At 37.2% G+C, this 13152-nt stretch overlaps 1 protein-coding gene across 1 annotated transcript; it reads left to right on the top strand.

Annotated features, from left to right (window-relative positions):
- The first annotated feature begins 11413 nt into the window (after nucleotides 1-11413).
- On the top strand, nucleotides 11414-12390 carry LOC105212342 (uncharacterized). Its single transcript, XM_029040269.2, has one exon. It carries the CDS (start codon nucleotides 11547-11549, stop codon nucleotides 12273-12275), a length of 729 nt encoding a protein of 242 aa, XP_028896102.1. The 5' UTR covers nucleotides 11414-11546; the 3' UTR covers nucleotides 12276-12390.
- The last annotated feature ends 762 nt before the right edge of the window (nucleotides 12391-13152 follow it).

The following is a 13152-nucleotide window of genomic DNA, read 5'->3' as shown; positions in this document are numbered from 1 at the left end:
CCAGAATTGGCGTAGATAATATAACCACTGTAATATTTTCTATATTCAAACCTAAAAATAATGTTCTTTAGTAACGATTAAGAGACAAATTTTAGAGCAAAGGACAAACATTTTATAAAAAAGTTGGAAGGTCGCTTCAATAGAGACAGAATTTATAGTTCTGTTTGGGTGATATAATATTTTTGTTACACATATAATAAACGCGTGGAAATGGTCGTTATTAATGATCGTTACATAATGAAACCGATAAATAAATTAAGAAGCCAAAGAATAACTTCATTAAAGCATAACATATTATAACAATATTGATCGAGACATTATAGCCAAGGAGCTTATGATAGCAAAATAATGGAATGTGTGAAAATTCAAACCTTAATAGCCAATATCATTTTAGCATTATACTTCTCATTCGACCCGTTAGTGGTTTTTTCACGTTTCAAGGAGTTGTGAAACAAGGAACTACTTCGCACTACTCTTAATCAGCGTGAAACACTTCTGGCGACATCGGGTGGAGGCCTCGTATATACAACTTGCACAACTCTTAGAAAAAAGCGTAGAAATATTTAAACTTTTGAGATAATAAGGATACAGAAAAGCATAAAGATACTTCAAATGTATAGTTAATTTTTTTAAATTTCATATAAAGTATTATATAAGGGATCGGTTAAATTCAGACTTACTCGCATATACACCCAAAATATGTACATATTAAATGTAAAATGCTATAAGCACCTGTCATAGTAAGCGTACCGCATAGAAATTAATTAATTTCAAGTAGTCATTTCTATTGCCATTTCCTAACTTTACTTATAACAATAAATCGTTGATTCAGAGAGATGAAAGTTAGTAAAGTTAACAGCTGCTTAACCTGCTGCACTTGAATCCACTTTTCGCGTTACTTTCATTAGCATTACTCGAGCCATAGTGGCCACTTGTGAAAGTTATTGTCAGCGTACACCCAACCATCTTTGTGTCGGGTGGCAGCGCTGCATTTACACACTATTCGCATATACCAAAAGCGCCGAACGCAATGCAAGTGCACTTCATTAAAATGCGGAGCTGCGTTGTAATTGTGTCGGCTGCCACTAGCTCCCGCAGTCACTCCCTTAATTCGCCCTGACATGGTTAATTTTATGCATGCCATTAAATGCTGTGGTGGAAGCAGCAAGCTTTATTTTGCCGCTAACCAGCACCATTAGCAACATACGGGACGTACATACAAAAATAGATGCCTACAAGGAAATGGACCCTACTAATATAGTGCACTTTAACCTAAGTAAATTGTCGAAATAGATAATAGATATGATATGTTGGTCCCGTTACTTTTTGTGCTTAACAGAAAAACACATTGGTTTGTGATGTCATGAATAACAGGAGGAAAAGGCTTTCATAGCGAATATCTTGTGCCTTTTTAGAGATAAAGCGTAAACTTAATTGTCATCAAGGTTATACAACTTCAAGCAACTCAAGCAGTGTTAAATCGTTGAAAAAGTCCTTAGCCTGATTAACTTCCGTAGAACCGGTTGTTGTGGGATTTGTCGTAACTTTCTCCTAAAATTTATCTGATAAACGGAGAGTGGCACAATTCTTACGACCTTTTGAAAGTTTAACGATTTTTATGAGATGGGTTATTCGTGGAATAAATTTCGGAATTGCTCCAACACGTGTCGATGGAGAATTATACTTTTGTATATTAGTAGAAACAATGGATTTTATACAAAAGAAACCTACCTCAAGAGGCCTATAATATGTATTACCGAAACAGGAAATTTAAAATTGGTATAAGACCACAGCTATATTTTTTTATAAAATAATGAAAGATGAACATGGAGTCATTTTTGGTGTAAGCAGTTAATACTGAAGTTTCTAAATCTTAATAATATTAACTTTCTAATACCGATTTTTTACATTAAAATTTAGGATTGTTTATAGCGATGACCCGATCAATGACATGTTAACTCTTACATAGCGCAAAGGGAAATGTAAGTTTCTTACAAATGTGTCTCTATTAATCATTTTCTGGCCTCTTTACTACTAATACTTGAAATTTACGCTGTTTGTTCCCACTATATTTTCCCTGCCGGTTTAGTGGCACTCTATATATTTACCATAACAGCTGACACCTACTCATGCTCATCCTTCGGTATGGTGGCGTAATTTTGCATTTTTGCCAGCGTTGTTTCTTTTCCTCTCTATTTGATTGCATTTCCTACTTCGTGCACGAGCGTTTGGCACGCCTGCAGCTGCTTACCGCCACATTGTGGTTACTAAATGAGTTCCACAATTAATTTAACTTTGAGGTGAAAGCGTACTTATGCCAATTACCGTCGTGCGAGTGCAACGAGTGCTGCACGCAATTCTTTTGAATGACTGCTTCACACTCACATACACACACAAACATTTGTTCTCATGGATATTGGTGTGGGATGGTGCGTGTGGGCTGGCAGCAACATGGAAAAAGCGCAACAGGAAATTTAATTCTTTCGCGTTTATTGTACAACAATTACAACGGCACTTCAGTTGAAATGCCAGAAGTCACTGTTCGCCGCTAATAAAATCGGATTAAATTATGTTCCCTTAAAGCGGAAAATGTCATTAATATACTTTGAATAAAGTGCAGTTGCTGTACTTAATTGGAATGCAATATAGTCACGATGGTGGAAAACACTTTGTAGTTGCGGTTTTGACATTGCCAACAGTGCATGTGTATGTGGTACTCGTACAATTAACGCAATCGATTGCCGACACATTTACTTTGCATGGGAAATTTCTAAATACCTTTAAAGGGTCTACATTTATATGATTTTCATGTGCCAACGTCAGATTACTAGTGAAAATGAAGTATGACAAATTAACTTGAATTTCAATTGACTGACGTAAATACTCCGTCGGTAGCTTTAGTTTTATGGAATAATGCTACTGTTATTGTAAATTTATAATTTGTAAGTAGTGCTCCACTTCCATAGCGCTCACTAATATCCTGGTAAAGATGTAACCCCAAATCGTAACAGACAACTGTATTTTCATTACTTCCAACGCGATTGAACACAGGAATATATTTAAAATTATGTACATACAGCTATGGACAAGGATTTAGGGCATATAACTTCATAATTTGTACATAGTGAGAAAACTCAAGAAGTCAATCCAAGATATATCAAAAAGACCTTAAAGCAGTATGACGTATTATAAAAAGTTTAGAGGTCCTTTATATATCGTAAGATTGGACCACTAGTGAAGATGAAAACTGAATCTTTACGACCCCTAACAATCCCAAGGAAGAGTACAGGAAATGTGGACTGTATTCCTTTGCACAGAAGCCATAGGTTAATAGAGAGGTTTTCAATCAAATATGGAGCAGTTATTAAACATAATGGATATTACACAAAGTATTAATTATATAGGTTATAATATCTGTTGTTCGAATGGATGAAAGTGCTCCAGCTCTGAAAGTATTCGATGCAGTATCCTCTGGGGGAAGCCGAGGAAGAGGGAGACCTCCACTCCGATGGTAGGACCAGGTGGAGAGGCACCTGACTTCGCTTGGTATAACCAATTGGCGCCAAACTGCCAGAAGGAGGGATACGTGGTGCGCTGTTTTGGACTCGGCTATAACCGCGTAAGCGGTGTCTATGCCAGTCAAGAAGAAGAAGAATATCTGAGAATTTCACTATACTTGTTATTAAGGTTTAGTGTTCCGTGTAGATCTTTTAAAGTGCGCTAACTACTTATCCAAGTAAACTGAACCAAACGTTGTATGACATTTACAATAAGAAACTGTGTTCTTTTGAATTATTTTAGTTTTTAGTGAAGTAATAAAGAGTTTTTGTATAACATAACGGAACTCCTTTCTTAATAGGTTACGCTATTAAGCATTGTATTTCATCAGCATGAAGTGGTCTAAATCTCTATTCATAGCTGTATGTACATAACTAGATAAGAAGAGCCCATGGTTTCATCAGTTCAATTCAAGCTAGAAAGTGTTAGTATTTAGTGCGAAAACTCATTTCAGGACGAACTGTATGCAAGCATTCAGACTAAGAAGGCCAAAACCAACATACGGATACATATACTCTTCGGGTACCTATGTATTTTGCTCAAAAAAATATATAAAAATGTCTACTCTCTCTCTTAAAATGATTTATGAATATTGGACAGCTTATTGACAGCAGATTGAGTGTACACGCAATGCAGCTCGCAGCAGTTAAAGCTGTGATGGAGAAATGTGGAAAATCGAAAGCAAAGTGACATGGAATGTCGAACGGAAGCCATTAACGCAGTTCAGCGCGTGACAAAGTCAAATAGAGTTCCGTCGAGGCGACTTAAATACAAGCAGACACATCGGTGCAGTTACGTGTCTATTTAGACGCATATACTTACATACGCGGAGCACATCGTTAGTGCAATGCCATGCCCCGCCATGCCACATTCATAGAGGCAATCAATTGTCAAGCACAATCATACATGGCGCACACACTTGTCAAAACGGATGTGCTGACACAAAGCAGTGAAGACAAACGCACAGCAGAAATGCATTTTTGTCACTCATACGCGGTGTGGTACCAACGTAAACTGTACGGTACGCTGCACTGCAATGTTGTGCTGCCGTCGGATGCAACGTGTTGATTACATTGTGTTGTGCAGTGCATTGGCAATACAATCAGTTGGCACAGAAACAGCAGCAACAAACAGTAGTGGCTAAGCGAAATGATGGCAACCATTGTGCTAACAGAAATGCCAATAACAACAATGAAAAACTCCATACAAAATGTGCTTAGCACAGTCAGCGTATTATCTCTCGCAAGCGAATTGAATGTGTGGTGTGAAATGATTGAGTATCTGCCACTTACACAGTAAAACGTCAATTTAAATTATCCGCTAAGTTCAAGTTCACATTCGATTGTGTGACTAATGAGTTAATACACGGGTGCGTAAAGTAAATGTTTCCTAATATTTCTCAAAGCGAATCCTTAAATTTATTCTGTATTGGAAAGCTATTTAATCACTTTAATTTTCCCAGCCCCAGCTCTGAAAGTTTTCGATGCAGTACCCGCTGGTGGAAGCCGAGGAAGAGGGAGACCTCCACTCCGGTGGAAGGACCAGGTGGAGAAGGACCTGTCTTCACTTGGTATTACCAATTGGCGCCAAACCGCCAAAAGGAGAGATGCGTGGCGCACTGTTGTGGACTCGGCTATAACCGCGTAAGCGGTTTCTACGCCAGTTAAGAAGAAGAAGAAGAAGAATTTTCATATTCAAGGTAATTTTATTATAAAGGGGTTTTCAATAAAATCACTCTCCTGTGAAAGTACGTTCGATACCATTATGCATAGAACTCGATTTCTTTTGCATGTGCACCAAGGACACGCTTGCAGAAGTCCAGACGCTGAACACAATTTTCGACGGTTTTCAAACCTAAATCGGCCGATACTGTTGCAATTTCAGGATCGATATTCAGCTCCACAGAAAATAATTTAACGGCGTCAAATTGCATGACCGAGCCGGCCAATTGACTGGGCCATTTCGTGAGATAACACGTTTACCAAACTTGGTTTTCAATAAATCGATTGTGACATTCGCTGTGTGACTTATGGCGCCGTCCTTTTGGAACCACATATTGTCCAAGTCCATATCATCCAATTCGGGCCAAAAATATTCGGCTATCATTAAGAGGTAACGGTTCACACTCCCAGTAACGTGCCGGTCTTGATCATCACGGAAGAAGTAGGGCCCAATGATGTCGCCGGCCCATAAAGCTCACCAAACCGTAATTTTTTCGGGATGCAATAATGATTCATGGAGTATGAGTACCATAAATTGGACGTAACGCTTTTAAAATTGAGACCACTGACTCCGAATTTCGGTAGTAAATTTTAATAATTTCGACTCGTTGTTGGATGGTATATCTTTCCATGATGAAATGGCAAATCATACTGAAAAGAAATGTCAAAAGAGCTGTCCCTATCGATCTAAAAATAAAAGGGGTGATGCGTTTTTAATGTTTTGAGTCACTTGAACGAGAGATCTAAGATTTATCCAAAATGAGTGGAGTAAATGGATATTATTACTTTTCTACTTAGTCCATAGTAGCACTTGTTGACAAGAGTGATTCTGCGTTGGATATTTAGGCTGACATTGTTGGTATTGTTGATTCTGGTTCCAAGGTTGACGAAGTTATCTACGACTTCAAAGATATGACTATCCACAGTAACACGAGAGTCAAGACGCGAATGCGTTGACTGTTTGTTTGATGACAGGAGATATTTAGTCTTGTCCTCATTCACCACCAGATCCATTCGCTCGCTTCTTTGTCAAGCCTTGAGAAAGCAGAACTAACGACGCTGTTGTTAAGACTAATCATACCGATATCATCCTCATACGGCAGCAATTGTACACTATTGTGGCTTACTTATAGCACTTCATAGCTTCTCGGATAACGTAATCTGTTTACCAAGTTTCACGAAGATCTCTGAAGTTTTAACTAGTTTTACTCAAGTTAAAGCTTGTACGGACAGACGGACAGACTGACATCCGGATTTCAACTCGTCTCGTTATCCTGATCATTTTGGTATACATAACCTTCGTTTAATTTTAAAATGCACAGACAACCGTTATGTGGAAAAGACTATTTTACGCTGTGCAACCTGTTGAAGAGAGTATACAAATTATTATAACAAAAATAATATCAATATTAAATAAGTTAACACTTATACGCAAATGGAATTCAGCATAAATGGATTCCCCGAAAACCGAGTGCTTCCTTTCATATCTTGCTGTGTGAGTGTGCATGTATAGACATGAGCTCAATGTGTGACTCCAGGTATAGTCATTCAATGCAGTCGCAAGAAATTTCTCTCCAAAGCTATTAACTTGGACAACATCAACAGTTAATTCTCCGAATGCACCTGCAGCACTGACTTTATCCAAAACACTAATGAGTTTTCTACTCTACTTTACAGCCCACTGAGCAACTCTGCTTTTATGTAAACAAGTTGATTATTAGGCCGGCAATTTCGTTTGATTTATCCCAGGAGAAATGCCTTGTGCGCATATTTCGGTGTTCCAATCCGATACCGGGTTTTCTATAAGTAATTCGATTCAGAAGAAAGGCAGCTTCATGTGATTAACCTGTCGGTTTATATTACACTTAGATATGGAGGCGTCTTTCCACAGAATTGATGTTGGGGGTCACCTGTTAGACCTGTGGGGTCTTGGGAATTATTTCATCTGACACTCATCTTGAAAACTCATTAATCTTGCGAATGTTTATCATTCCAACTTGATGGACCCTTCTACTAAAAAATTAGAGTTTTTATGTATTATATTTTATTAATGTTGGTGTAGAAAGTTCATTTCAACATAATCTTGATGGTTTAGCTATCGAAAGCATTAGTTTCTGAGAGAGCATTTTCAATAAAATGCTAAGTAAATCAAAAACGAATACTTTCTAGCGTTAATATTTCTATTCCAGCATATTTTCTTCGAATTCACTATTTGACCAAAGAAGCAAAAGCTGATAAATAAGAATATGCACCTTAAAAATGTTGAATTTTCCATAATCTCTACAAATATTTTGTTGGGCTAATGTTGACACAAATGTCCAAGATCGATATAAAACGATTTAATCGACCAGTGCTGGACCCTACAGACATCTATTGGAAAACGGCAGAAGCAAAGTTGTAGACCAATATTTCGAAGTTTAGGGTTCGTATAAAGCAAAATTTTGCCGATTTTGAATGTTCCAAAATATTTGTACACTAACTTAAGCAAATGGTAAGAAAGGTCACGGTAATTCAATCGAAATATTCCGAGGCATAAAGTACAGTACAAGTATATATTTATTTGTTTTTCTTGACTTAATATAAATATAATAATAATTATGAAAATTTAATTATATATTAGCTGACCCTTCCTAATGTATTGGTCTATTACGACGAAAAATTCGCAAACACGCCTTGTGCGCTTTGGACAGATTTCTTTGATACAAGATGCAGCAGCGCCTACACCTATGCTACTGCGAATACCGGAATATTATGTGTTTACTTTTGTGGTCGACATTAGAGAAACTGTGGGTGCGTTGGTGAGTATGAAAAGAAAGCAACCCAAGTATAACTCTCTGGCATAATATTTCTGGATTATTTTCATTTTTAACTTAAAATATTGATAATTATTCATTTTATAGTAAATAAGAAAAATAAATTCATTGTAATTCAAAATCCATATTAATATTATAAATGCGAAAGTAACTCTGTCTGTCTGTTACTCTTTCACGCCTAAACGGCTGAACGCATTTTGATGAAATTTGGTATGGTGATAGATGATAACATAGAAATTTGTCATAGGCTATAAATAATCACACCATCGTTCTTAGTGGTAGGAAGTAGGCAGATATCTAAATTGTGTTAGTGATTTTTAGTCGTTTTTGTTGGGACTTTTGCTCTTTCACGTCTAAACGGCTGAACCGATTTTGATGAAATTTAGTTAGGAGATATTAATAATTAACATTTTGTTTTACTTCTAATTTACAGTTACATAAATATAATATAAAAATGAATTGCTGTTCGATAGTGTCGCAAAAAGTCGAGAACGGCCAAACCGATCTGTTATAATTTTAGTCTTGAATTGATATTCGTGGAAGGCCAGAAAAAGATTAGAGAGTTAGTAAATATGGAAAAATTGCGAGGAAGATAAAAGAATTTTATTCGAGTTGACAAGAAAAATATAAAAAGAGAAAACAAAAAAATAATATTTTGAAGGTTGTCATTGTTGCTTTGTTAAAATATTTTTGTTATTGTTCAATTGTATAAGGTTGTGTCGATAGCCCAAAACAATTTGTAACAAATAAGGAAAGGCTAAGTTCAGGTCCAACCCAATATTTTATACTCTCGCAATTTATTGATGTAATTTTATTAAGATAACACACAATTTGACCTATATATTCGGCATTAGTCCAATAGAAAATCATCATATATATTACATGAGGGCTGATGTAATTCCAGAACAAATTTCACACATTTTCAAGAATAGGGGCATCTTGGCACCTATTAGTAGGCAAACAAACGGCACATTCGGCCTTGAAATTACTCCTAAATTACAAATGAACGAAACACCAGTCGGCAAAATCGCCAAAAATAGCGCTATAACAAAGATTTTCCAAATATTCAAGAAGTCGCTGGAGGTCCGGCACAGGACTTTAAAAGATCTTGATTGTCGATAAACGTTTTTGGTGGAGCTAGGATTCTGTTAGCAGGTGATTTACGCCAGACTCTTCCAATTATTTCTGGATCAACTGTTATTGACGGGCTAATCGCATGCCTAAAATCATAAAATTTGTGGCGACACATAAAGAATCACCAATTAACAACTAACATATGAGTGTTTTTGCAAAAATATCAAATTACGATTGTAGAAGCAGTTGCAAATGGTAGGGTCGTAGGGTCGCGACGCGATGTTATTTCGAAGCTGTTCCGACAACTTTAAATTGTAGATCATACGGAACTGAACACGAAATGTAAGCTTGCATCGCACATACAGTTATTTACTTGCATATGGATGACAATTTAAAGCTGCAAGGGAAGCTGATAAAGCTGTTTAGGGTTTCAGTGTTGATAAGTTCCGCAGCCTTTCTGAATATTTCATTGAAAAATTACCACTCTCTCTGTCAGCGGTAAGCAGCTAGTCAAGGCTGCATATTATCCCCTGTATATTGCTATGTTGCAGGCAATTTATTTCAGAACGCGTTGGTAAACAATTTTTAATTTTCCGCTCAAGTTATCTTTGTGTAAGATTAACATTTTATATGATAAAGTTAAAATAATTAATTTGATATTTATTTAGTTTTTGTTGCTTTTGCGTAATGAAAGGATACGTGCTGTGGAGCTGGGCCATTCGTTAACCACAATTTAAAATCTCATTAGTGTTGATTGCAGCGGACCACAAGCACACACATTTTGAAAAAGTAATTAAATGCATCATACCATCACCTCACACATGCCCACACTAACCACTCCTCTTAATTTTAATTTTGTCATTTCACGAAGTCTGCCTGCGTACGCAGAAGAAAGCAAGCAGTCTTTCGCCTGCGCATCCACTTAATTGTTAATCTCATGAATAAGTGCATATATAATTAGCGGCATTGAAGAAACAGCGAGGGCATTTCATCATTTCTGAGCTGGCTTATTGCCAATTCATTTAGCTGCTTTTGTTGCTCAACCAACGAAAGAGTTGACACAAAAGTCCAATAATGCCCGCTTAAACATACATAAATGTTTACCAATAAACGCCCGCATACATATAGACATTGACTATCACTTGCAGTGGTATGTATTGTAAACTGTGGCCTGTAGCTGCTCTGCCACAAGGCAACTCTGCTGGTGACAGTGGCATACGCAGGTCTTCCCACATTCTGCGGTTCTGCAGTGTTATTTAATATTTTGTTGTTGTCACTTTTGTCTTATTATTCATTGCACACCTTCTCTCACGTCGCAATTTCTTATTAACAACAACATATAGAGTGGAATACGTGGCGTGAAAGCGGAGTAAACATTGGAAAGGACTTTGCGTAAAATAATATTATTGAGGCAATATTATACTTACTTTTACATATCGAAGATAGTTAATTACGCAATTTATTCAATCAAATATCTTTCAAGGACTCTACTTTTACAATTTCTATGGTAGGAGTGGAAGTAAAGTGCTACATAAATTGGATGATTTCCACAGATATGCTGAGATGGGTTATCGCAACGAAATTTCAAGTAGATAAAGGTGGCCTCCGCCTGGCGGCATTCGATGGAAGCAATTAATTTCTCTTCGCTATTTTGAATTAAAAAAACATCAAATTCGTAATTAGCGACCTCGAATACCCTCGGGTAACGAGTTTCACGCCATATTGAATCCGCCATTTTGAATTTAAAAAAACCGGCATCGTATTCCTAATGCGGGACCGAAAGCCCCATATGGACCTCGGACAGACGCCTGTGTTTTTTTTGTGTGGCTGTGTTATCGACACTTTGCTCAGTCACAACAACGTTTTTATCGAGTGCGTGGTAAAATCATCTAACCTTTTCCTTCTTAACTAGTGGAAATATAAATAAAATGTCAGATTTATAATGGATTCTGGCTTTAGCGGTCGAAGTCTGATATTATTTATGGAAGCATCCCAAATGATATGGATATGGGTGATGTAGAAGATCTGGGAGAACAACTAACTATGAGGTTACCCTCACAATATGATTCTGCGAAGAGAGGATAGCTCGGTCAAGCATCTAGCAGAGGCTGAAGTTAGCAACTAGTGAGTAAAATCAATCCAATTATTATTTCTTTCGGGATCTTCAAACATAATCCACTGCCTTTCAACCCAAATATGTTTGGAGAGAATAATATTCAAATACTACAACTATTGAAAAACCATTTAGTTTTCTTAACAGAGATGTGAATGTATGACATTTGATTTGAAATTTCAAGTTTAAAATATAAATGTTCGTTTAAAAAAAGTGATGTAAATAATAAAAATCTAAAATCAAACAACCGTGCAGCGGCAGCTCGCGATGGACGCTGAGGAGGCACACTCGATTGCCAGTTTTAATTCACAATCCCCTCCTTTGCTGTACAGTAGCTCGACAAGTTTCACCATTCAACACAGCGTCAATATGCATAATATAATCGCAGACTTTCAGATCCACCAAAGGAGGAAGCAAAACGCCTTGCCTCGGAAGAAAGTATACATTGAACGTGAGAAGCTGCGTCGCATGGAAATATCAGCACCAATGCCGAGCTCATCGCACCAAGAGCCACGCTTACATCAAACAAATGAAAGGCAAGTCAAAACGAACAGCGGTTATGAAATGCGAAAATCACCCAAACGGAATGCCAATATTATTCAGTTGCATCCAAAACAATTGGATAGGGTGCAAAAACAAGAAGCCCCTTCAGCGGTAAGATTCTTCGAAGATTGTGTGCTGCCAGAACTGAAGGCACACTTACCTCAGCCCAAGTCAACTATTGATGGTGTACTCAACTTTGAGTTGCAGCCAAGTGTGTCCGGCAACGAATGTACTTATGCCAGTATTTACGAAATACCGCCCGCAGCCCAGACTTTTCAGCGCAGCGATTGCTTGAGAAACCGCAGCGAAGACGGGTTGTTGAACGAAATCATGCAGGAGAGTAATACGCGCAGCGTTTCGGTCACAGCGTCGGACAAAAGTAAAATGATGAATGAGCAGACGCAGTCGGAGGATAATGAAGGCGTCGCGGGGAAAATCACTCGAGTAATGTAACTGTGAAATGCAGCTAAATACTTGCTGTGAAATATGCCTTTAAAATTACCACACAGTGTGAAAGCAAAATATACGGACACACGAATATATTAAAAATTAATAAATACCCAACATATATGCATGTACTTTCACTTCAGGTCACTTCATAATCCTTCATATGAACAAAACTATAATTCCGTCACTCGTGTACGAACGTACGGGTATTTACATATAATATCTGCATGTGTGACAAACATAGCGACACATTCATTTTCATTGGAATTCCATAAAGGACATATTCGGAGTTCTGTTGGCGAACTATGGTAAACTCGACCATACACAATGGTCGGTCAGTCAGTCTGTTATTGCATAATATCTTCTCATCTTGACATTTGTGGTATGCAATAAGAGCAAAAGAAGACGAATGTCCAAGTCACCCAAGTGTTGGTGGGACATTGCATTGACAGCTGTGGCATAGAGAATTCTACAAATATTTAAATTTTAATCTCCACAATATTTCAAAAAGGCGGAAGCTTACACGCATTTGAAAGTATGTAGCATACCTTGCGGTGCAGTGGATCGTCGAGTTAATTTATAAAAATAGCAGCTCCGAACTAGAATTTCCTGATTAAATTCGTATAAGTCACCTGTACTTATTTTAGATGGATCAAAATACTTTCAGCCTAACCGGAATAAAACTGAAATTGTTAAAAATCTCGAAAATCTAAATGGAACTAGACAGTTATTTTTCTGTTTTGAACTAGTAAAAAGACTGGTATATTATATTTTCACTGAAAACTGACAATTGATATTTCGAGATCAGCATGTGAAAAATACGAGTAACTTCTACGAAAAGAAGTCAGAAGAAGAAGACGACTAGTCTGACTTGCATTTCATA

This window comes from Zeugodacus cucurbitae, chromosome 2 (assembly GCF_028554725.1).
Source record: "Zeugodacus cucurbitae isolate PBARC_wt_2022May chromosome 2, idZeuCucr1.2, whole genome shotgun sequence".
NCBI lineage: Eukaryota > Metazoa > Arthropoda > Insecta > Diptera > Tephritidae > Zeugodacus > Zeugodacus cucurbitae.
This window is presented reverse-complemented; position numbering and strand designations above follow the sequence as displayed.